Genomic DNA, 27,039 nt, shown 5'->3' with positions numbered 1-27,039 from the left:
GATTTAAGAACTATCCAGTCTTCTCTCGTCCCTTGCCTAAAACGTTTTATTGGATTTCAGACATATAAAAGCAATGATTCACCTACGTGTTTCGCACTATGGCCCCCATTAGTGTATTGTTTGCCAAACCTGCCAAGAACACTGGGTCTATTGGACACTATAACGTGTATGGGGAGCTCCCGATGATGATGTCGGGGGGGGGGGGGGGGGGGGGGGAAGGATCGGGCAAAATTTATATTTTCTTCCAATCCTTTTGTTCTCCTAGGAGATAAGCCACATCCAGAAGCTTTCTCCTCTCTCCCCACTGAATAAACCTACAGTGTCGGTCGGGCTAGACATATGAGGGAGTCATGAGAGATACCTATGGGTCGAAACGATTGTTTGCAAGACAGCTATTGAATGTGTATGGGCGGCTTTAGCCCCACAGCTCGAAACCCGTAATTGAATATTTGCTTTTATATTCCTGAACTCTGAGATGTTTTATTCAAAGGACGAGAGAGTGCTTTATATTTTTGAAATAATTCACAGAGAGGGGAATTTATCAACATGTTGATGAAATGCAGTGTAATAAAGAAGAAGAAGAAGGGGTGTTCGCATGGAGTCGGGAAGGATTTTTTTATTCCCCTAAGGCCTCATGCACACGACCGTTGTTTTATTCCGTGTCCGTTGTTCCGTTTTTCGTGATTTTCTGCGGACCCATTGACTTTCAATGGGTCCGTGGAAAACTCGGCTAATGCACCGTTTGTCATCCGCGTCCGTGATCCGTGGTTCCAGTCCGTCCAAAAAATATAACCTGTCCTATTTTTTTCACGGAAAACGGTTCGCGGACCAATTTAAGTCAATGGGACCGTGAAAAAACGCGGAGGCACACAACATTGTCATCCGCGTCCGCGCGTCCGTTTCCTATAATTTGCATGGCAAACTTGACTTCGATTTTTTTTTACTTTCCTTTATGTCTGGTGGTCCTCCAAAAATAAAGGAAGACACACGGAAACAAAAACGGAAACGGATCACGGAACAACGGAACCCCATTTTGCGGAACGGAACACAACGGTCGTGTGCATGAGGCCTAAAGTGGGGAAAATTGGCTTCTACCTCACAGGGGTTTTTTTTGCCTTCCTCTGGATCAACTTGCAGGATAACAGGCCGAACTGGATGGACTGCCGAAAATAGCATAGTGCGGGCTTAACTATTTCCGTAAGCCCTATAGAATTGAATGGAGGGAAAGTGTGGGCTCCGTTGTAAGTATTGGTGAGGGTCCCAGAGGTGGGACGCGCACCTATAAGATATTGAGGCATATCCTAGTGATATGTCTTCGATGTCCAAGATGGCACACCTGTTGACAGATTCTGCTTCGTATTGCAGCTCAGCCTCATTCAATTCAACGGAGCTCAGCTGCAATACCACACGCAAGCAATGGACAGGGGTGGCACTGTTTTTGGAAGAAAGCAGCCATGTTTTTCTAATCCTGTACAACCCCTTTAAGTGATTAAATGTTTAAATATTTGGAACCCGCAAAGAATCAAGAGATGCCTAACATGAAGAGGCCAGATGTCTTTTTAAACTGCCTGGCCTTTTGTATACAGCACTATACAGTAGCGATGGGGGAGATTTACTAAGCTAAATGTGTCAAGCCATTAATATTGATGACCTATCATCCAGATCCGACACCTGGCGCCCCTGCCGATCTGCTATTTGCGAGCACCGCTCCTTCTTCTCAGAAGTGCAGTATAATACAAGTACTCGCTCCATTCAAGTGAATGGAGCAAGTACTTGTAATTGCACTACGCCACCGCGCCACTGGAGACGAGATGTAGTGTAATGACCAGGAAGTGGGGCCCACATGGAGCGCTGCCTCTTCTTCATACAGCTGATTGGACCCCCACTGATCAGATATTGATTACCTATCCTGACAATTGGCCATCAATATTAATGGCTAGACAAATAACTGGTGTACATGCAGTACGCAGCCCTGCAGGGTATTGCGATGGTGAGGTCACGGTTAATAGGCAAACGAGGGTTGCTCTTGGTTACTCACAGTTTATGAAAGACCCTGGGCAGGCGTACAGCAGTGATGGAGAGGCTGGCACAGGAGTCCTCTGGGGCACTCTCAATGTATAGGGACCAGGCCGGTGGTAGGTGAGGTGCCCTGGGTGTTGCAGGTTTAATGTGCCGGTGGCAAGATCCCTTTAAGTTCGTGACGCCAGTGCCGGTAACAGTGGCACACCGATTGATGGTAGGAATAATGGAGGAACACATGTTGCAGTGAACCAAAACTTCCTTTTACTGAAACAGTTAACTATATAAATACAGTCTTTTGTTCAGTTCCACATGTACAAGAAGGTAACAGGCAGGCTTTACATCCAATGGCAGGCACAATGTTCTTGCAAGATACTCAGAGGGTTAAACATTTACAGATCAGGCTGCACTTTTCCTCAGGATCCTGTCTGTCTTTATCCCAAGGCCCGTATGCCCTATTGCTGGCTTTATCCTTGGTTAGGGAAACTTCCTCTCGTATATGACTCCTTGCTTGGTATATATACTTCTGCCCTTCAGCTCTCTGTTTGGCTGGAACAATAGCTCTGCTCTGTACTCTTGTGGGAACTGGGTTTCTCAGGAGGCAGGCTCTTCTCCTGGTGGCAACTAGAAGCCTGGGCTTTCTAGCTGCATATCAGAGGCTGGGTCCCAGCTACCCTCTGCCTAGGGTGCACACTGACTTCAGGAATGCACAGACTCTGACTGACTGCTCTCTTTGGTCTGGACCTGGCTATTTATACTAGGGGGTTCCCTAGCTCCCTCTACTGTCTAGGAGGAGGAATTACACCCCTACAGGCCTGGTACGCAAGAGATAACATTAATAAAATGACATTATACATTAAAATGACATATAAAATACAATAACCATGTTCCACAGGAGGTGGGGAACAACATGGCCCAATTGACCCTTGTGTGGTGCCCACATTTACCTAGTGGGACACTACATACATGCTTTGCCCCCCTCATTATTATGTTTTAGACACCAGCATCAGCCACTGTGATAAATTTGGTGCATCTATAGATTGTCTACTACGGACAGGATTAGTAAATCTGCCCCAATGTTTTTCTTTTTTATTATTATTATTATTATTATTAAACATTTTTAGTACGACACACCTTAGCTGAGCTTAGACTGAAGTTGGACTGCTTAAAGGGACTCCACCGCAGTGCATTTGAAACAGTTCCCAGCGCACTGTAATTCTCGTACTCCCATTTCCAGACATGACATCAATATGCAAATTAGTATAAAAGAACCCAAGGAGCTTCTTGTGCATGCGTGGTTCAGTTGATGAAGCCACCGCCCACAGAAGGGCACAGACGGCGCAGGAGCAGACAGAGACGAGATGTGCCTAGTGCCATGAAATTTCCTATGGAGATGTAAGGGTGTCTGCGTCTGGAGCAGAAGAAGCTGGAAATAAAGCAAGGAGGGTCGGAGCAGGGCTAGGTACAACGCCTTGGACTCTTTTGTACTAATTTGCCTATTGATTAAAACCTGTTTTTCAAGGGCAAAAACCATCACAGAAAGGCATGTTTGGAAATGGGAGCATGAGTACTACAGTGCGCTGGGGTGACTGAGGATAGACTGTCTTTAAAGGGGTTGTCCCATGAAAAAATATTCTACAGTTTTCAAACCAGCACCTGGATCTGAATACTTTTGTAATTGCATTTAATTAAAAATTTAGCATAGCCACCGAGTTATTCAATAAAATGGATCTGTATAGCGCCACCTGCTGTTTGTTTCTTTTTCTTATTTCTTTGTCCTGCTCACTGATAAGGCGCACATGCTCAGTTTCATCCTTCAACTGCCTCCTGAGCTGTGATAGGGAGAGCTGAGACACGCCCCCTGAGCTGTGATAGGGAAAGCTGAGACACGCCCCCTGGGCTGTGATAGGGATTACTGAGACACGCCCCCTGAGCTGCCGCAGAAAAGACACGCCCCTTGAGCATCCAGCTTGATATAAATATTGCACAGCAATGAATGTGGAGATCTTTGGATCCATGTGAGGTACAGGGCTGGTTCTAGCTTTGTTAGAAAGAGAGTGTCCTGCACCATATGATGTCTGAGTGTCATCTTTTACATTAGTCATGGGATAACTCCTTTAAATATGATAACTCACTGCTTACATATGGCACTGAAAGATTTATGATTACTAAATTATGGATTGTATGTCTTCTGTCTGTGCTACTTACACATGCTCTGGTTATGGGATTCTGACATGGGGGTACCTACAGTACAGTAATGTGATGGAAAAAGGAATCCAGCTAGCAAAGGAAGCAATATGGACAATCACAATACATTAGTAAGTGGCTTGTATTAACTTCCTCTACATGATAAATGCCATTTGCTGAAGTGAGACAACCCCTTTAAAGAGTAACTAAACTTTTGTATGATTTTTTTGTGAATGTGTCCCTAATGCCCTAATAACAGTTTTTGTAATATAGTTTATTAATGTATTTTGTATTTTTATTCCACTTTTTCCCCCCTAAGGCCTCATGCACACAACTTTGTTGTGTTCCGTTCCGCAAAATGGGGTTCCGTTGTTCCGTGATCCGTTTCCGTTTTTGTTTCCGTGTGTCTTCCTTTATTTTTGGAGGATCACCAGACATGAAGGAAAGTAAAAAAAAGTCTAAGCCAAGTTTGCCATGCAAATGATAGGGAAAAAACGGACGCGGATGAAAATCTTGTGTGCCTCCATTGACTTGAATGGGTCCGCGAACCGCTTTCCGTGAACAAAAATAGGACAGGTTATATTTTTTTGACGGACTGGAACCACGGATCACGGACGCGGATGACAAACGGTGCATTAGCCGAGTTTTCAACGGACCCATTGAAAGTCAATGGGTCTGCAGAAAATCACGAAAAACGGAACAACGGACACGGAATAAAACAACGGTCGTGTGCATGAGGCCTAAAGCGCACCTTTTCCTGTGCGCTTAAAATTCACTTCTCTGTACACCGTACGGAGTACGGACTTTGCATTTTATGAATGATGCCGCAGCGCAGGCGCAGGAAGTATGGGCAGGAGCGCATATTGCTGCTCCTGTCCTTGCCCCCCGGAGGACACCAGCATCACCAGGAAAGATTAAAGGACCTTAACATGTATAGCTTGGAAGAAAGATGAGACAGAGGGGATATGATAGAAACTTTTAAATACATAAAGGGAATCAACAAGGTAAAAGAGGAGAGAATATTTAAAAGAAGAAAAACTGCTACAAGAGGACATAGTTTTAAATTAGAGGGGCAAAGGTTTAAAAGTAATATCAGGAAGTATTACTTTACTGAGAGAGTAGTGGATGCATGGAATAGCCTTCCTGCAGAAGTGGTAGCTGCAAATACAGTGAAGGAGTTAAAGCATGCATGGGATAGGCATAAGGCCATCCTTCATATAAGGCCTCATGCACACGACCGTTGTGTGCATCCGTGGCCGTTGTGCCGTTTTCCGTTTTTTTTCGCGGACCCATTGACTTTCAATGGGTCCGTGGAAAAATCAGAAAATGCATCGTTTTGCAGCCGCATCCGTGATCCGTGTTTCCTGTCCGTCAAAAAAATAGGACCTGTCCTATTTTTTTGACGGACAACGGTTCACGGACCCATTCAAGTCAATGGGTCCGTGAAAGAACACGAATGCACACAAGATTGGCATCCGCGTCCGTGATCCGTGGCCGTAGGTTACTTTAAGGGTGCATTCACACGTCAGTATTTTTACCTTTCCAGATAAACGTTCCTGTTTTTTGCGGATCCGAAAATCTGGACGACATGAGGATGCTTTTAGCATGTCATCCGCATTTTTGACGGATCCATTGACTAGAATAGGATGACGGAACGCAAAATCGGACAAATAGTAGGACAGGGTATATTTTTTTCCCAGGATCCGAATAACGGAACCCACGGAACGGAACGGAATCACGGAATTGGAGAGCACCATGAGTGCTGTCCGATTATTTGCGGATTCCATTGAAAATGAATGGATCCGCATAACGTTCCGTTTTTAATCGGAACGGATGCGGAACACCAAAACGGACGTGTGAATGGACCCTTATACAGACGGATTCGAAGATCCGTCTGCATAAAAGCTTTTTCAGAGATGAGTTTTCACTTCGTGAAAACTCAAATCCGACAGTATATTCTAACACAGAGGCGTTCCCATAGTGATGGGGACGCTTCTAGTTAGAATATACTGAGAACTGTGTACATGACTGCCCCCTGCTGCCTGGCAGCACCCGATCTCTTACAGGGGGCTGTGATCCGCACAATTAACCCCTCAGGTGCTGCACCTGAGGGGTTAATTGTGCATATCATAGCCCCCTATAAGAGATCAGGGGCTGCCAGGCAGCAGGGGGCAGACCCCCCTCCCTCCCCAGTTTAAATATCATTGGTGGCCAGTGTGCGGCCTCCGTCGGCCCCCCTCCCCCCCTCTATTGTAATTTCATTGGTGTCCAGTGTGCGGCCTCCCCTCCCCCCCCCCCCTGCCCGATCATTGGTGGCAGCTGAGATTCCGATCGGAGTCCCAGTTTAATCGCTCTGGGGCTCCGATCGGTAACCATGGCAACCAGGACGCTACTGTAGGCCTGGTTGCCATGGTTACTTAGCAATATTACAATATTAGAAGCATCATACTTACCTGCTGGCTGTTGCGATGTCTGTGTCCGGCCGGGAGCTCCTCCTACTGGTAAGTGACAGATCATTAAGCAATGCGCCGCACAGACCTGTCACTTACCAGTAGGAGGAGCTCCCGGCCGGACACAGACATCGCAGCAGCCAGCAGGTAAGTATGATGCTTCTAATATTGTAATATTGCTAAGTAACCATGGCAACCAGGCCTGCAGTAGCGTCCTGGTTGCCATGGTTACCGATCGGAGCCCCAGAGCGATTAAACTGGGACTCCGATCGGAATCTCCGCTGCCACCAATGATCGGGCAGGGGGGGGGGGGCGCACACTGGCCACCAATGAAATTATAATAGAGGGGGGGAGGGGGGCCGACGGAGGCCGCACACTGGCCACCAATGAAATTACAATAGAGGGGGGGAGGGGGGCCGACGGAGGCCGCACACTGGCCACCAATGATATTACAATAGAGGGGGGGCCGGGGGGGGGAGGCGCACACTGGCCACCAATGATATTTAAACTGGGGAGGGAGGGGGGTCTGCCCCCTGATGTCTTACAGGGGGCTATGGTACGCACAATTAACCCCTTCAGGTGCGGCACCTGAAGGGTTAATTGTGCTGATCACAGCCCCCTGTAAAAGATCGGGTGCTGCCAGGCAGCAGGGGGCAGTCATGTACACAGTTCTCAGCATATTCTAACTAGAAGCGTCCCCATCACTATGGGAACGCCTCTGTGTTAGAATATACTGTCGGATCTGAGTTTCACAATGTAACTCAAATCCGATGGTATATTCTAACATAGAGGCGTTCCCATGGTGATGGGGACGCTTCAAGTTAAAATATACCATCGGATTGGAGAAAACTCCGATCCTATGGTATATTAACTCCTGACTTTACATTGAAAGTCAATGGGGGACAGATCCGTTTGAAATTGCACTATATTGTGTCAACGTCAAACGGATCCGTCCCCATTGACTTGCATTGTAATTCAGGACGGATCCGTTTGGCTCCGCGCGGCCAGGCGGACACCAAAACCATGTCGGACACCATGTCCGTGGATCCTCCAAAAATCAAGGAAGACCCACAGACGAAAAAACGGTCACGGATCACGGACCAACGGAACCCCGTTTTGCGGACCGTGAAAAAATACGGTCGTGTGCATGAGGCCTAAGATAGGGCCAAGGACTCTTCATAGTATTCAGTATATTGGGCAGACTAGATGGGCCAAACGGTTCTTATCTGCCGACACACATTCTAGGTTTCTAGGATTACTAACTCCTGGCATATCACATGGATACCCTGTAACCATGTACTATGCCAGAATTAGCTGAGCGGAGCGGTGCTTTGCTAAGCTAAGAGCTGATATGCGGGACTCTTAGCAGTCAGCGGTGTACAGAGAAGTGAATTTTAAGCACAGTGGGAAAGTTGTGCTTTAAGGAGGAAAAAGTGGAATAAAAGTACAAAATACATTAATAAACTATATTACAAAAACTATTATTAGGGCATTAGGGACACTTTCACAAAAAATCATACAAAAGTTTAGTTATTCTTCACTCTACTAAGCCGTGGCAAGTGCTGGTGTTTGCATATATATATATATATATATGTATCCGGGCTGTACACCTCTGTGTTTTGTACCTCAACCCTTTTACCATTTGTGTACTGACTGTGGCTACTTTCTGGATTAACCTCTTGTTTACTGAATTGGCCTCTTCTAATCCTCCTGGCATACTGACCCTGGCTAGTTTCTGGATTAACCTCTTGTTTGCTGTTTATCTGTCTCTCCTTGCTCTGATCCTGCTTGTCCACCATTCTTTGCATCCCAATAATTTTGGTTTGTCTACTTCTAGCGAACTCGCACGAGTTTTCTGATACATTACACTGCAGACATAACCTGGGTCCCTAGGAGCCAAGTCCATATGGCCTCTCCCCAGGCTCTGGTGAAGCACCTAGGGGTAGCCTTAGCATCCTACCATCCGTATTGTTTAAGGAAGACCGTGTTTCTGAGTTTTCTGGTTGTGGTTCTGGACTGTATTTCTGTACAGTAATCCTCGTGATAATAGTAGGTGTTGAATTGGAATGATGGTATGACAGCTTTTTTTTTTTTTTTTGATAGGCCTATATAAAGATGCACATAGAAGAGCATTGCAGAGGGGTATTTATGTGATATTTATGTGATATATCAACAGGATACACCATAAATGTTTGATGGGTTGGGGGTTACACCTCTGGTACCTACTCATATCTCATAAACTAGGCCCCACAGTGAATGGAGAGCATACCATGGCTGTGTGGCATCTTCTCCATTCACTGCTATAGGACTTAGATAGGAGTGGATCACAGAAGTGGGACCCCACCTATCAAACATTTATGGTCTTTCCTATTGATATGCTATTCATTTCCAGATGGGAATACCCCTTTAAAGGGAACCTGTCACCTCAAAAACGCATATAAAATTGCCAGCATTACCTTATAGTAGCCCCCAGTCTATTCATAATCAGGCAGTCAATCAAACAAGAGAGGCGACGGTTAGGGGACGAGCTTATCTTGACTTGAAGCAAGGAAGCCGCTGCCCCCTTGACTTGAAGCTGACCGGCAACATAGCGCTGATGGCGCTTAAAATATTGTTTTTTTAAGCTATTGAGCATCAGATTACCGGATCAAACATATGATTATGAACAGACTGGGGGCTACTATAAGGTAATGCTGGCGGTTTTATATGCGTTTTTGAGGTGACAGGTTCCCTTTAAGCGAGACTGTCACCAAAAATAGGAGAATTTCTGTTAGTTAATGACCCCCATAATGTTTAATAACAGCAGATTAATGTGTTGTCACATATCACTTCCTATCGACTTGTGTACTTATAGCTCAGGGTGTATAAATTCAGTGAACTCACCACTTTTCTTTTACAACAGGTGATTTTCAGGAAAATCACAATTTCCAGGTGCATATCTCAGGACTTAAAGTGGAAATTACCTGTCCTAAAGAAGGACCCACATCGCTGACATTAGCTTCAAAGAATAAAGTTGTGAGTTCATCTAAAGAGAAACACGAACTGGAAAATTATTCTTCAGACAACAATGGGATGTACAGCTGTGAGGATAGCTACCTTTATCTACATGCATACGGTAAGTGTGAAAACAGAATAATAGAAATAATAATAATAAAACATGACATATTGTTACATGTAAGGAACCTGAAGGTGTTGTCAACTTTCTAAAAAAAAATAATTATAAAACACCATAAACCTTTGGTTACTAGTGGAGAAGACCCTAAGCACCCTGATGTCTTAGCCCAACACCCTGCATCAGGGTAGCTCTCTGCCCATGAATGCAATCTGTAAACAATATTAATCAAGATGTCGAATGATTCATCCATATGCAGGCTGCCCCAGATGTATCCTCTTCCGTGTCGGTACCAAAAGTGGTCAGCGCATGCACAGCTACAGGAGATTCTACTTTATCTGTGCATGCGCACAATGCTTTCTCGGGTAGCGCCGAAGAGGATGCATCCTGGGCAGTGATCACGCGGGTAAATCAGGTGGTGGGCCTGTAGGGGCCCTTAAAATGGAGGGCTAAATTGAGAAATGAGGTGTTCCTGGCTTGGGATTTCCTATGATAGGGCCCACAAGCCACAACATGACACAACCCGTGCCTGCACAGAATGAGACGCTCTGGTATTTAACAGCCCTCTTGCAAAGCACGTCTCCTCAGATTTCTGACAATTGAAGAAGAAATTTTGTGTAAAAAATTTGCAATAAAAAAAGTCGCTTTCCACTTTATCCAACTTAAAAAAGGTTTTCCAAGATTTTAACCCCTTGAACACCGGAGGTTTTTTTGTTTTTGCATTTTCATTTTTCTTCCCTGCCTTCCCAGAGTCATAACTTTTTTATTTTTCAGTTTATATAGCCGTATAAAGGCTTGGTGTTTGTGGGACAAGTTGTACTTTCTAATGCCACCATTTAATATTGCATAGGATGTAGTGGGAAGCGAGAAAAAAATTCCAAATGGGGTCTAATTGGAAAAATACGCGATTCCGCCACAGTTTTACAGTTTTTTTTTTTTATGGCGTTCACTATGCCGTAAAACTGACTTGTGCTCTTCATTCTCCAGACCAGTGGGAATCCAGCGATAATGTATACTTTTTCTTGCATTTTAATACTGAAAACAAAATAAAAACTTAGAAATTTATATCTACTGAGCTGTGTGGGGACTCATTTTTTGCAGGACGATCCGTAGTTGTTATTGATACCATTTTGGAGTGTGTGTGTTAAATTTTTTGGGTAAGAGAATCGATGAAAAAAAATGGCGAATCGGCCATCTTGATATTTTTTTTGCGGTATGCTATTCGCCGTATGGGATAAATATTTTTATATTTTAATAGTACGGGCGTTTTGGGACACGGCGATGCCCATGATGTTTATATTTTTTTATTGTTTATTTATTTTTTTTATTCTAGGGAAAGGGGGTGATTTTAAATTTTTATATTTTTTATATTTTTAAAATTTTTGTAGCCCCTGTAGGAGGCTACAATATGCAGTACTCAGACTTCTTACAGTTTATACTGTATTTCCATAAAACTACAGTATAAGCTCTAATTGCTGTTATCCTATGTTGGCCTGCTGGCCAGCATAGGAACTACAGCTCTAACACCACTCAGCGTATTAGAATTAATGAGCAGCTTCCCCGATCGGCGAATGGGGGAGCTGGTCTTAACCTGGAAGCACGCGCCTCAGGGTTTTTCACCATTTAGATGTCGTGGTCGCGATTGACCACAGCATCTAAAGGCTTAATTGCGTATGGTCAGCATAATTACCGGTCGCAGACATGAGCCGCGGGCCTCTGCCAGCTATGGTGCCTGCTGCATGCGGGAGTGGAAACCATGTTTAAAGACCCTCCCAGCATCGTACATGTATGGCACTGGAAGCCTAAGGGTTAATGACCAGGCAATTTTCCATTCTTTCATTTTTGTTTTTTACTCCCAGCCTTCCCAAAGCCATAACTTTTTTTAAATTTTCCATTCATATAGCCGTATCAGGGCTTGTTTTTTGTGGGACAAGTTGTACTTTCTAATGGGACCATTTACGGTTTCATACAATGTAGTGGGAAGCGGGAAAATCCCAAATGGGGTGCAATTCTAAAAAAAAACACACAATTCCGCCAAAGTTTTATCAGTTTTGTTTTTACAGCGTTTCCTATGCAGTAAAACTGACCTGTTACTTTCATTCTCTGGGTCACTACAATTACAACGATACCATATATGTATAGTTTTTCTTGTGTTTTAATACTGAAAAAAATATCAAACTTTGGAAAAAACTATTTTTTTCTTTGCAGCACCATATTCTTACCCCCATTACTTTTTTTTTTTTCAAATCAAAAGGTTGTCTGTGTAATGCAGGACAGGAGAGGTCCTCCAGAGTGATGGACGCTCTTTGTAACTGTTCTCCCCCCTTTCTCAGAGATGAGGATCCTGAACAGTGGACCCCCCACCTCTACCCCCACCTCTATTAAACCATAATGTGTGGCCACATTTGAATTCACATTCTCTTCTTTGTTGTAGTATGTGAAACCTGCACCGAGGTCTCCGGTATGATGGTTGTTTGTGTTGTGATCGCTGATTGCCTGCTCACAACTGGAGCTTGTCTTTTTGTGTTTATATTCTGCAAGAGAAATCCTGATCAAGCCCGAGAAAGTGGATTCGCAAAGGGAGCTAATAAAAAAGGTATCTAAGGGCAAAACAATATGTAGATCTAATTTCTGCATTCGGTGTGTGAATACAATTATTTTTTTTTATCACGCAGGGAACAAAGAACGTCCTCCCCCTGTTCCCAATCCTGATTATGAGGTAAATATAGGAGAGGAGAACGTACTTGGTGTTGATATGACTGTGTGGGTTTTTATACTTTAACAGGAGCGGACTGAAAGCGGTCCTGGAAAAAAAATAATAAAAGGGGCCCCATGTTGTAGGCTGGTCCAAATTGACATAAGACAGGGCAACACAAGTAGGCAGGGATAAAAGAAGTAGGTTGGGCCTGCAATATTACAGAGCAGCACAAAACACCACCCCAGCAGAACCAAATACTACAGGGCAGCAGTGATGGCCAGTTCGCAGTGTTCGCCAGCGAACACATGCGGGCTGCCATCTTGACTCACAAGTCCGGCGATGCACAGGTAAGCCCTTACCTGTGCCTGCGTCGCGAGCTTGTCTGAAACAAATGCGGTCACCGGGAGCAGGCAGTTCTGAGAACAGCCCGATGAAGGCCCCCAGCGGCTGTTCTCGGAACTGCCTGCTCCCGGTGACCGCATTTGTTATAGACCGGCTCGCGGCGCAGGCACAGGTAAGGGCTTACCTGTGCATCGCCGGACTTGTGAGTTAAGATGGCAGCCCGCATGTGTTCGTTGGCGAACACTGCGAACTGGCCATCACTGCAAGACAGTACAAAATACTGGCGCAACAGATGCAAATGCCACAAAGCAGCAAGAAATACTGCCTTAACAGCAGCAAATACCACAGTGCAGCACAATATAGTGCCTCAACAGAAGCAAATACCACAGTGCAGCACAATATACTGCCCCAACAGAAGCAAATACCACAGTGCAGCACTATATACTGCCCCAACAGAAGCAAATACCACAGTGCAGCACAAAATACTGCCCCAACAGAAGCAAATACCACAGTGCAGCACAATATAGTGCCTCAACAGAAGCAAATACCACAGTGCAGCACAATATACTGCCTCAAGAGAAGCAAATACCACAGTGCAGCACAATATACTGCCTCAATAGAAGCAAATACCACAGTGCAGCACAATATACTGCCTCAAGAGAAGCAAATACCATAGTGCAGCACTATATACTGCCCCAACAGAAGCAAATACCACAGTGCAGCACTATATACTGCCTCAAAAGAAGCAAATACCACAGTGCTGCACAATATACTGCCTCAACAGAAGCAAATACCATAGTGCAGCACAATATACTGCCTCAAGAGAAGCAAATACCATAGTGCAGCACTATATACTGCCCCAACAGAAGCAAATACCACAGTGCAGCACTATATACTGCCCCAACAGAAGCAAATACCACAGTGCAGCACAAAATACTGCCCCAACAGAAGCAAATACCACAGTGCAGCACAATATACTGCCTCAACAGAAGCAAATACCACAGTGCGGCACAATATACTGCCTCAACAGAAGCAATTACCACAGTGCAGCACTATATACTGCCTCAAGAGAAGCAAATACCACAGTCCTGCACAATATACTGCCTCAACAGAAGCAAATACCACAGTGCAGCACAATATACTGCCCCAACAGAAGCAAATACCACAGTGCAGCACAATATACTGCCTCAACAGAAGCAAATACCACACAGTGCAGCACTATATACTGCCCCAACAGAAGCAAATGCCACAGTGCGGCACAAAATACTGCCTAAACAGAAGCAAATACCACAGTGCTGCATAAAATACTCTGGCCCTCACCACAGTTTTCAACGGCTTCACTGTCCACCTGAGGACGATGATACAGTTGAGTTCAGGAGGATACTTGCGGCCGTTGACCAGGTGCATAATACCTAATGCTCCTCATGTTAATTAATGCTGAAAGCATCAGATCATTAGGTACCCGTCTGGCAGCCGTGAGCATCGGCCCACTGGGAAATTTCCCTGTAGAGTCTATGGCCAGTCAGCCCATGCACTTTTATATTCAGTTCTTAAAAATTTCGGATTGTGTGATTACTGTTTCCTAAGGTAAGAGTTGCCACAAGTACACCTCAGCAGAAAGGGCCCACTCGTGAGAACTGGGATGGTGGGCACTGACAGATAATGAGGAGGATTTAGCTTGCTAAAAACGTTACTTATAAACCTGTTCAGAGCCATGGATAGGCAATCTTTTCTGCCTGAGGCACAACACTCTTTATTGTTGCAAAACCGGCAATAGTGGAGGTGACAATGGCGGTATCTCTGCTGGTACCCCAACTGGATTATTGTTACAATCTCCTTCTAACCTGGTTTAGCCCTCTGTCAGGTAGATACACATGCACCTCCAAAGCTATTCGCTATCGATGCTCATGGTCCCATTAAATTACAATGGTCAGTTGACTACCCGCCATCTGTGCCCACCTACAGCAGAAAAATAGGGTTTTTATACCCCAACTAAGCAACAGTCAGGTGGAGAACCTGGCACCTTTGCACCCCCATGTGATGTGCCCAATCCTAATATACTCTCAATATGGCATCTGTGGCTGGACTACTCTCCAGTGTGATATCGGTTTGGCAATTTCCTGGGCATCAGTACTATAGAACCTCCATCTCTCCCTGTTACACTATTAGCACATCACTATAAAACATTGTCATCTATCACATAGATCAACAAACCCCATCAGTGGGGGTTCGACTCCCGGCTCACCCCCCCCCCCTTCCTGTTCAGCTGTTTGAAGATGCTGTGGTGCTCTGGTGAGTGCTGCAGCCTCTTCCTAGGACAGTGATATCACATTCATCATTTACATGGCCTAGACACAGCTCAGTCCTCAAGTGAATTGGCCTGAGCTGCAATACCAAGCACAGACACCAGACTGCAGCAGCCCCATGGCCTCTTCAAACAAGTGATCGATGGGAGTGCTAGGTGTCGGACCCCCATCGATCAGATATTGATGACCTGTCCTGAGGATAGGCCATCAGTATCAAAATCCTGTAAAACCCCTTAAACAAGGTACTGCCATTCAATAACATATATCTACTGGACAGGTGATAAATGTTGGGGACCCCAGCTACTTTTCACTCCTCACCAGCAGGAGGTGTATAGAGCAGCCATTGAGCTTCCAGGCTATCGCTGTATGCAAGTCTATGGGTGGTACACAGGTTCGTAGTTAAAGACTCATGGGCCCTGGTGCAAGAGTTCATCTTGGGCCCCCTCCTCTCAGTGCTTTGTAGTCAGGGGCAGGGGAGCACATAGCCTTCCTGCTGCCTGAGGCAAAAATTAAAACGGCACCGCCCCCTCCTCCCATGCCAAATTCTTGACCTAACCCCTTCCCTCCAGCCAGAAGTGTAACTGGTCCAGCATGCACTTTCTATAATACTGGCGTCTTCTAATGCGGCACAAGGGTCTTTGGGCCCCCTCAGGCTCCTGGGCCCAGTAGCAACTGCTACCTCTGCACCCCCTATAGCTACGCCCCTGGTGGTACAGAAACAATTAGGTGAGAACAACCTCCATACAGCTCCCCCTCACCACAGCTGAACTGGGTCATGTTCTGACCGATCTAAAAAAAATTAACAGCAATGACTGTGCCATATAGTTACTGCTAATAAACTTTTTCTGTTTTTTTCTTGTTACAGCCAATCCAGAAAAGGAGGCAAGATGTATACGATGGGTTAAACCAGGCATTAAAATAACTTTATCAGCCTGCTTTTGCTTCTACATCACTTTATTTTTCCCAAGCTTTTTTTATGTAAAAAGATTATCTTATCAAGTCTTTGTAAACCTTGGTCAGACCACGAGACTATTCACTTCTTGCATTGATTTGTGATCAATAAAAAAAATGTCTGTGTGTGAATTAAATTATGTATACTCCATTCTTATATTTTTAGGACCTGCATAAAGTGAAGCTGTCACATTGAAGATGCAGTGCAGTCTGTAGACAGCTTGTTATAGAGCAGGAGGAGCTGAGCAGATTGATGTATAGTTTTATGGGAAAAGAGTCAGCACTTGTCATTTCATAAATCCTTTCTATTCTTAGGGGTCCAGTGGGTGGTCCTATCAGTGAGATAGCTGTAGAACCGCCCACTGGTCTCCTAACCCTTATAGAGCCTCAGCACGATCAACCCTATTAAACCAGACATATTTCCAGGTAGGGTTGATCATGCGGATTAAAACGATACCTTAGTTATCTTTGTACGTGGCAGCATTCCCAGGATATCAACCTCAATTATTATATTAATTAGCTCTTTCGAGCACCAAGGAGTGGGCAGAAAGCTTGGAGCACTGCTGAGAACAGACAACCCTGGATAGAATATATTGCCCCCTACAATGGCTACCACTCCAACTCCATGAGATCCTCCGGTGGTCACCCTGACAGGCACATGTGCTGTAAGACTGATGCTAGGCCCAGTCTGACATTGCTGATAACTACTGGCACGAATACAAGGGAGGGGAGGGACACAGAACTAGGCCTCAAGGCTAGGGAGAGGGAAAAGGTCACCTCCTAGGAAGCCCCTAAACCTGGCCCTGACTCCTGTCAGTATGTATTGACCCTGAAGGTGGGAAAATACATACGCCGTAACCTAGACCCTAGGAGCCCTGAAATGCCCTAGGTAGTGGCAGGGAATGAGACTACTGATTCCTTCCCAGGTGAACGAACCAGCGTCTCCCTGAGGCCTAGTAACAACAAGCACAGGGGAAACAACCAAATACAAAGAGCAGTTCAACTTAACTTATAGAAAATGGATTAGCAGGAACACAGGTAAGGTCCACACACCAACTCTTCCAAATCCAAGCAGAGAATATCAACCGCATGGTATGAAGTGTGAGACCAAACGAAGTAGGGAATGCAGTAATGACCACGGGCTGCACCTGACAAGAGGTGTGGTCATTACCAAACCACAACACTGAGAATCAAGAGACTGTCAGTTAACCTCACGTGCAGTCAGTCTGTCCGATCTTCTAACCTCTGTTACAGAAGGTACCGTGACAGTACCCCCCCCCCCCCTTCTACTGGTGACCTCCGGACACCCAGGACCGACCTTATCCGGATTAGCCCAGTGAAAGGCTTTCACAAGGCGACTGGCATTAACATTGGATGCTGGAACCCACATTCTCTCCTCTGGACCGTAACCGTTCCAGTGAACGAGATACTGGAGGGATCTACGGAGGATTTGGGAGTCCACTATCCTGGCGATCTGAAATGCAAGAAAAATTTATGGTAGTAGTTGGTGAACCCCAAAAATCGCATGAGCGCTTTCAGATTTTCGGGTCGATCCATCCAACACAGCACAGACTTTTTCCGGATCCATACAAAAACCCGAAGATGAGAGTAGGTAACCCAAGAATTGCACTTCCGGAACCACAAATACACACTTCTCCATCTTAGCATACAATTTATTCTCCATTAGGATCTGTAAGACCTGTCTCACGTGATCCTGATGCTTCTCCATGTCGGGAGAATAAATTAAAATATCATCCAGATACACCACCAAGAAGCTGCCTACCAGATGATAAAATATGTCACTGATGAAATGTTGAAAAACAGCAGGAGCATTGGTCAACCCAAAAGGCATGACCAAATTCTTAAAATGACCTTAAGGGGTATTAAAGGTCATCTTCCATTCGCCCCCTCCTTGACCCTTACCAGATTAAATGCCCCCCTCAAATCCAACTTAGAGATCACCTTGGCACCAACAATCTGATTGAATAAATCTGGGATCAAAGGAAGGGGATAGGGATAACGGACAGTAATGCGATTAAGCTCACGGAAATCCAGACATGGCCTAAGAGTTCCGTCCTTTTCCTCAACAAAGAAAAACCCTGCAGCAACTGGGGATTTGGACGGTCTAATATGTCCCTTAGCCAAACTCTCGGTGATATACTCTCGCATGGCTGCTCTTTCGGGTTCAGAAAGATTATACAACCGAGATTTGGGCAATTTAGCTCTGGGAATAAGGTTGATAGGACAATCATACTCTCGATGTGGGAGTAACTCCTGTTCTCCACTTTCAGAGAATACATCAGCAAAATCAGAAATAAAGGAATGTACAGATTTAGTGGTTACAACAGAAAGCGATGTGCTAAGACAGTTGTCTATGCAATAATCACTCCAATCAAGAATCTGTCTCGCTTGCCAATCGATGGTAGGATTATGTTTACTTAACCATGGTAAACCTAGCACCACCGGAGCAGGAAGACCCTCCAGTACAAAACACGAGATGGAATCTTGATGAAAATCACTAGTGATGAGCAGCAGGGGCAATATTCGAATTCACGATATTTCGCAAATATTTGGTTGAATATTCGTCATCTATTCGCGAATTCAAGATTATTTTCTTGATCAAGAAAAATCGGCAATGTAATATTCACATAATGCGCGCGAAATACAAGCGTGGGTCACTATAGCTAAATTTTTAAAGCTGCTAGAAGTTTCCTGAGACTGGAGAAAATGGTTGGCACGGCAGAACATTACAATAGCTTTATATGCAGATAGAGTGCTCCAATATATTCGCGATTGTAAAATCGGCACTAATGATGCAAATATTTTGGCGCAATATGTGAAACTTCACATTTTAACAGGTCTGACTACTTATTAGTGATTGGTGCACTAAGTATTGTTGTGAACTTGTGACATCACAGCACTATGTATGTATGTAGCATACATACATACATCACTATGTATGTATGGACAGCAGAACCTATCAGCTACACTATATCACTATCTAACCTACACTGACTATCTCCTACTAACTATCTGTATTATATATATAAGGTAACTAACTAACTATCTAATGTAATGACACAGGAAAGCAGAGAGCACAGTAATGACACTGCTGTCTCTCTCAGATCTGCAAAATACTGCATACAATGGCTGCTGGGAAGTTTCTTATATAGTAAGGGGTAGGCAACTTTCCTATTAGTTGCTAGGGATGTTGCTAAGCTCAGACAAAGACATTGCAGCCTTCTCATTGGCCCACAAGCAAGTAGGGAGGTTACTGGTGAAAATAAAATCTAGAATATTCGAAGTTACAAGTATATAACACAATATTCAGAATATTCGCGAATTCTCGAAGCGCTGATATTCGCGATGAATATTCAAATATTCTCACCCAACACTAAAATTCACCCACCTTTAAACGGATGTCCTGCACAATTTGCGATAAACATTTTTGAGTGAGTGGAGCAGAATCAATTGCAAACACCGAAATATTTTTGTCTAATGCATTTGTTGTAAAACCATGCATACGAACAAACTAACCATCAACTAGATTAACCCCTGCCCCACTGTCAATAAACACCTCAATTCCCACAGTTCTGGAGTCTAGCGCCACCTCTGCCGACAGGAGAAATCGGGTACTACCCTTAAATGAAAATAGTATGTTTTCTGGCTCCCCACCCACACCACCAATAGTTGGGGATTAAAAGTTTTTTTTGTTTTCACCTTGACGCTGAACGTAAGGACATATATTCACAAAATGTCCCTTCTTTCCACAACAAAAACAGACTCTCTTCATATGACTAAAGCTCTTGCCAGCAGTTCCAGGAGTAGCTCCACCTAACTGCATAGGCTCGTCACAAGGCGTAACCACATGTGTCTCTCCACCACAAGTGTCAAAGGAAGCCGCCACATCATTCAACAGTACGTCCTCAGGGTGAGGAACCCTAGATCTCTCTCAGGCGTCTATCAAGACGTAAAGCAAGGGACATAGCAGCCTCCAATGACTCAGGATTTTCATGAAAGGCCAACACGTCCTTCACCCTCTCAGATAGCCCCTGACAGAATTGGCTACGGAGAGCAGGATAATTCCACTCCGTATCCGTAGACCATTCCTAAATTCAGAGCAATAGGTCTCAGCGGAGCGCTCTCCCTGCCGTAAACCACGTAATTTGGTCTCAGCCTAAGAGATCCGATCCGAGTCATCGTAAACAAGACCCAAGGCTCTAAAAAATTAATCTACCGACTGGAGCTGTCCGACCAGTGCAGACATAGGATCCATAGCTGCACTGATCTAAACAAAATTGCGTTTTTTGGGCGGTTGATAATGTCACGAATACAGGGGAGGAGAGGGACACAGAACTAGGCTTCAATGCTAGGGAGAGGGAAAAGGTCACCTCCTAGGAAGCCCCTAAACCTGGCCCTGACTCCTTTCAGTATGTATAGACCCTGAAGGTGGGAAAATACATACGCCGTAACCTAGACCCTAGGAGCCCTGAAATGCCCTAGGTAGTGGCAGGGAATGAGACTACTGGTTTCTTCCCAGGTGAACGAACCAGCGTCTCCCTGAGGCCTAGTAACAACAAGCACAGGGGAACAACCAAATACAAAGAGCAGTTCAACTTAACTTATAGAAAATGGATGAGCAGGAACACAGGTAAGGTCCACACACCAACTCTTCCAAATCCAAGCAGAGAATATCAACCGCATGGTATGAAGTGTGAGACCAAACTAAGTAGGGAATGCAGTAATGACCACGGGCTGCACCTGACAAGAGGTGTGATCATTACCAAACCACAACACTGAGAATCAAGAGACTGTAAGTTAACCTCACGTGCAGTCAGTATCTCCTATCTTCTAACCTTTGTCACAGAAGATACCGTGACAACTACCTTTCTTCCACTTACAGAACTGCCCTAATTGCCGTATATCTATTTTCATATTCTGACACAATCCTGTCATAATAAAATTTGTAATAATCTGTAATCCCTTAACCTCTTCAGGACACATGACGTACCGGTACGTCATGTATAGTTCCGATCACCGCCGCCCGCTCAAATCATTGAGCAGGCACCTTGGCTAGATGCGCCGGGGGGTCCTGTGACCCCCCCATGTCGGCGATCGCAGCAAACCGCAGGTAAATTCAGACCTGCGGTTTGCTGCGTTTCCGGGTTATTCGGGTCTCTGAGGACCTGATAACCCGGAACAGGATGGTGATCGGTGGTGTGATTTTACCCCACCAATCACCATCCTGCGATCCTGAGAGGTGATGTGACATCACCTCTCAGGATCGCCTCTGATTGGTAGGTGGGCGGGCGGGAGATTCAAATCTTGGCAGCGCTCCTCTCCTCCTCCTTTTGTGTCCTGAGCGGAGGAGAGAGGAGCGCTGCAGTGCATGTGTGGATCTGAGCCAGCATCACCCCATCTGTGACCCAGCACCCCCCATCTGATCAGCCAGGTAATTAGGGAAAGGCTAGGGAAAGGTTGGGCTAGGCAGGGCTATAAAAGGGAAAGTTAGTGGGAAAAAAAAGTTTAATTGCATCACCCTAAGTCCACAGCACAGCTGTGTGACCCTAGACCCCCCAGGGGTGCTGCCGCTTGCCCCCCTGCACAACTTTTTTGGGGCGCAGGCAGTTTGCACTCTTAGCATCCGGCCACTGTTAGCGCATCGCACACCCCACCGCTGATCAACTTCGGACGGTTGATCAGCGGTTTTGAATTTAGAATTATTTTTTTTTTCACATTTTTTGCCCTTTTTTATTATAGTCTTTTTTTTGGTGGAGCAGACGAACCTGTACGCCCAACAGTTCGTTGCTCAACACCCGGGCTCCTTTTTGGCTATGCCCGGTGGCTGGATGCCGGTCAGTGCAGCCAAGATGAGGACATTTTGGGGCCTCGTGCTGCATATGGGCCTAGTCAAGAAACCTAGTGTCAGGCATTACTGGAGTGGGGACGTCCTCTACCAGACCCCACTTTACAGTACGGCCATGACATGCTCCCGGTTTGAGGCCATCCGGAAATGCCTGCATTATTCAGATAATGCAGCATGTACTCCCCCCCCCCCCCCAGGTGATCCTGCCTATGACCGCCTGTACAAAATCAGGCCGGTCATCGATCACTTTGGGGCCAAATTTGTACAGGCCTATGTACTTGGAAGGGAGGTCGCGGTTGATGAGTCTCTCATTGCGTTCAAGGGGAGACTCATTTTCCGCCAGTATGTTCCCTCATATGGCGTGAAGCTGTACAAACTTTGTGAGAGTACTTCAGGGTACACTCACAAGTTTCGTGTGTACGAGGGGCGAGATTCCCGCATTCAACCCCCAGAATGTCCCCCCACTCTGGGTGTTAGCGGGAAACTTGTGTGGGACCTTATGCACCCACTGCTAGATAAGGGTTACCACCTTTACGTGGATAACTTTTATACTAGTATCCCCTTGTTCCAGTCCCTCGCCGCCAGATCCACTTCCGCTTGTGGGACCGTGTGGAAAAATCAACGCGGCCTCCCTGCCCACCCCCTCCAGGTACCTAACCCCAGGGGTGAGACCCGTGCCCTTACCACTGGAAACATGTTGCTGGTCAGATATAAGGACAAGAGGGATGTCCTTGTACTGTCCACAATTCATGGTAACGGCATCACCCCTGTCCCTGTGCGAGGTACCGCGGCAACGGTCCTCAAGCCCGATTGTATCGTCGACTACAATCGGTATATGGGAGGAGTTGATCTCTCTGATCAAGTCCTCAAGCCATATAATGCCATGCGCAAAACCCGGGCATGGTACAAAAAAGTTGCGGTCTACTTGGTACAGGTTGCCTTGTACAACTCTTTTGTGCTGTCCCGGAGCGCTGGCAACACAGGGACATTCCTTCAGTTCTATGAGGCAGTCCTCAAGGCCCTGATCTTTTCGGACCGGGAAAGAGTAGGCCGGAGTACCTCGGGAACTGGAGGCGCCCGGATCGTCCCTGGCCAACACTTTCCAGGTGTGGTCCCCCATACTGCAAAGAAGGGACGGACCCAAAAAAGGTGCAGAGTGTGTCACAGGAGGGGGATACGGAAGGACACCACTACTCAATGTGACACGTGCCCCCGATCATCCGGGCCTCTGCATTATTGGTTGCTTCAGGGAGTACCACACTCCCATGGAGTACTAAATTTATATCCCAATGTAGCCACTGACAATCGGATAAAAAAACTATGGTTCTCAGACTTGAGACACCAAAAAAAATTGTAAAAACTCAAATAATTTAAAAAAAGTATACAAAATAGGTATCTCCGCGTCGGTAATAATCTCCTCTATAAAAAATACCCAATGACCTAACCCCCCAGATTAACACGGTCAAAAAAAAAAAAAAAAACGGTGTAAAAAAAGTTTTTTTTCCGTCACCTTACATAACAAAAAGTTTTATAGCAAGCGATCAAAAAGTCATATAGCCCTCAAAATAGTGCCAATAAAACCGTCCTCTCATCCCGCAAAAAATGAGCCCCTACATAAGATAATCGGCTAAAACCTAAATATTTGTAAAAAAGTAGACTTATTAGGTATCGCTGCGTCCCTAAGAATCTCCTCTATAAAAATACCCCATGATCTAACCCCACAGATTAACACGGTCAAAAAAAATATTAAAAACGGTACCAAAACAGCTATTTTTGGCACTTTTCCATTTCAATCCGTTTTTTCCGGTAACAAAGCAACGGTTAACAACCAAACAAAACTTAATATTTATTACCCTGATACCACAGTTTACAGAAACGCCACATTTGTGGTCGTAAACTGCTGTATCACTAAAAGGCAGGGCGCAAAAGGAAAGGACCGACATGGTTTCTGGAAGGCCGATTTTTTATTGACACCATGTCCCTTTTGAAGCCCCCCTGATGCACCCCTAGAGTAGAAACTCCCTAAAAGTGACCCCATCTAAGAAACTACACCCCTCAAGGTATTCAAAACTGATTTTATAAACTTTATTCTTAGATGGGGTCACTTTTATGGAGTTTCTACTCTAGGGGTGCATCAGGGGGGCTTCAAATGGGACATGGTGTAAATAAACCAGTCCAGCAAAATCTGCCTTCCAAAAACCATATGGCGCACCTTTCCCTCTACGCCCTACTGTGTGGCCGTACAGTAGTGTACGACCACATATGGGGTGTTTCTGTAAACGGCAGAGTCAGGGCAATAAAGATACAGTCTTGTTTGGCTGTTAACTCTTGCTTTGTTAGTGGAAAAAATGGGTTAAAATGGAAAATTTGGCAAAAAAAAAAAATTCTCAAATTTCATCCCCATTTGCCAATAACTCTTGTGCAACACCTAAAGGGTTAACAAAGTTTGTAAAATCAGTTTGGAATACCTTGAGGGGTGTGGTTTCTTAGATGGGGTCACTTTTATGGAGTTTCTACTCTAGGGGTGCATCAGGGACATGGTGTCAAAAAAACAGCCCAGCAAAATCTGCCTTCCAAAAACCATATGGCGCACCTTTCCCTCTACGCCCTACTGTGTGCCCGTACAGTAGTTTACGGCCACATATGGGGTGTTTCTGCAAACTACAGAATCGGGGCAATAAATATTGAGTTTTGTTTGGCTGTTAACCCTTGTTTTGTTACTGGATTAAAATGGAAATTTTGCCCAAAAATCGAAATTCTGAAATTTTATCTCCATTTGCCATTAACTCTTGTGGAACACCTAAAGGGTTAACGACGTTTGTAAAATCAGTTTTAAATAGCTTGAGGGGTGTAGTTTCTAGAATGGGGTCATTTTTGGGTGGTTTCTATTATGTAAGCCTCGCAAAGTGACTTCAGACTTGAACTGGTCCCTAAAAATTGGGTTTTTGAACATTTCTGAAAAATTTCAAGATTTGCTTCTAAACTTCTAAGCCTTGTAACATCCCCAAAAAATTAAATATCATTCCCAAAATTATCCAAACATGAAGTAGACATGTGGGGAATGTAAAGTAATGACTATTTTTGGAGGTATTACTATGTATTATAGAAGTAGAGAAATTGAAACTTGGAAATTTGCAATTTTTTACACATTTTTGGTAAATTTTGTATTTTTTTTTATAAATAAAAATTATTATTTTTTACTTCATTTTACCAGTGTCATGAAGTACAATATGTGACGAAAAAACAATCTCAGAATGGGCTGGATAAGTCAAAGCGTTTTAAAGTTATCACCACTTAAAGTGACACTGGTCAGATATGCAAAAAATGGCCTGGTCCTTAAGGTGAAATAAGGCTGTGTCCCAAAGGGGTTAAAGTGGTTATCCCATGAATAATCTAAAAAATGAAAATCAGACATTACATAGTACATGACAATCTCTTTCTAACAAAGCTAGAACCAGCCAGAAGATCTCATGGGTCCAGAGATCTTCCCATTCATTGTTCTGCTAGATTTATATCAAGCTGATAGCTCAAGGGGAGTGTCTTTTCTGCTGCAGATAAAGGGGCATGTCCATGCTATCCCTATCATAGCTCAGGAGGCAGTTGAAAGATTAAACTGAGCATGTGCAACCTTCTCAGTGAGCAGGACAAAGAAATAAGAAATTAAGTGGCACTATACAGATGCATTTTATTGAATAATTCAGTAGCTATACACATCTTTTAATTACATGCAACTCCAAAAGTATTCAGATCCAGGTGCTGGTTTGAAAACTGTAGAATTTTTTTGTGGGACAACCGCTTTAAAATCCCATATACAGTGGATATAAAAAGTTTACACACTCCTGTTAAAATGTCAGGTTTCTGTGATGTAAAAAAAAATTAGACAAAGATAAATCATTATAGAACTTTTTCCATCTTTAATGTGACCTATAAACGGTACAACTCAATTGAAAAACAAACTGAAATGTTTTAGGTAGAGGGAAGAAAAAATCTAAAAATAAAATAATATGGTTGCATAAGTGTGCACACCCTTAGGCCTCATGCACACGACCGTTGTGTGCATCCGCGGCCGTTGTTCCGTTTTCCGTTTTTTTTCGCGGACCCATTGACTTTCAATCGGTCCGTGAAAAAATCGGAAAATGCACCGTTTTGCAGCCACATCCGTGATCCGTGTTTCCTGTCCATCAAAAAAATAGGACCTGTCCTATTTTTTTGACGAACAACGGTTCACGGACCCATTCAAGTCAATGGGTCCGTGAAAAAACACGGATGCACACAAGATTGCCATCCGCGTCCGTCATCCTTGTCCGTAGGCTACTTTCACACAGACGGATCCGCTGATCCGTCTGCATAAAAGCTTTTTAGGTCTGATTTTTCACTTCGGGAAAACTCAGATCCGACAGTATATTCTACTGTGTACATGACTGCCCCCTGCTGCCTGGCAGGTGCTGCCGGGCAGCAAGGGGCAGACCCCCCCCTCCCTCCCCCCTGTATTTAACTCATTGGTGGCCAGTGCGGCCCCCCCTCCCTCCCCTGTATTTAACTCATTGGTGGCCAGTGCGGCCGGCCCCCCTCCCTCCCTTGTATTTAACACATTGGTGGCCAGTGCGGCCGGCCCCCCTTACCTCCATCCCTTGTATTTAACACATTGGTGGCCAGTGCGGCCGGCCCCCCCTCCCTCCCTTGTATTTAACACATTGGTGGCCAGTGCGGCCGGCCCCCCCTCCCTCACCCCCCTAATTAAAATGACTGACCCCCCATCATTCGTGGCAGCGGAGAGTTCCGATCGGAGTCCCAGTTTAATCGCTGGGGCTCCAATCGGTTACCATGGCAGCCAAGACGCGACTGCAGCCATGGCTGCCATGGTTATTTAGCCATTTTAGAAGCATTATACTTACCTGCGATGTCTGTGACCGGCTGGGCGCTCCTCCTACTAGTAAGTGAAAGGTCTGTGCGGCGCATTGCTTATAGCACAGACCTTTCACTTACCAGTAGGAGGAGCGCCGGGCCGGTCACAGACATCGCCGGTAAGTATAATGCTTCTAAAATGGCTAAGTAACCATGGCAGCCAGGACTGCAGTAGCGTCCTGGTTGCCATGGTTACCGATTGG

The 27,039-nt window shown here is 45.0% G+C and overlaps 1 protein-coding gene across 1 annotated transcript in view; it reads left to right on the top strand.

The window, feature by feature from the left end:
* Positions 1–16,278, top strand: part of CD3E (CD3e molecule) — a 30,557-nt gene extending 14,279 nt beyond the window's left edge. The window contains exons 3-6 of the mRNA XM_040425625.1: positions 9,559–9,771; positions 12,203–12,364; positions 12,444–12,487; positions 15,980–16,278. Of these exons, the coding sequence (XP_040281559.1) occupies positions 9,559–9,771; positions 12,203–12,364; positions 12,444–12,487; positions 15,980–16,036 (476 nt within the window). The 3' untranslated portion in view covers positions 16,037–16,278. The remainder of the gene's footprint in view (positions 1–9,558; positions 9,772–12,202; positions 12,365–12,443; positions 12,488–15,979) is intronic.
* Positions 16,279–27,039: the final 10,761 nt, after the last annotated feature.

Source organism: Bufo bufo, chromosome 1 (genome assembly GCF_905171765.1).
Source record: "Bufo bufo chromosome 1, aBufBuf1.1, whole genome shotgun sequence".
In the NCBI taxonomy this organism is placed as follows: domain Eukaryota; kingdom Metazoa; phylum Chordata; class Amphibia; order Anura; family Bufonidae; genus Bufo; species Bufo bufo.
The sequence above is the reverse complement of the archived record's forward strand: the minus strand, read 5'-3'. Positions and strand labels throughout refer to the sequence as shown.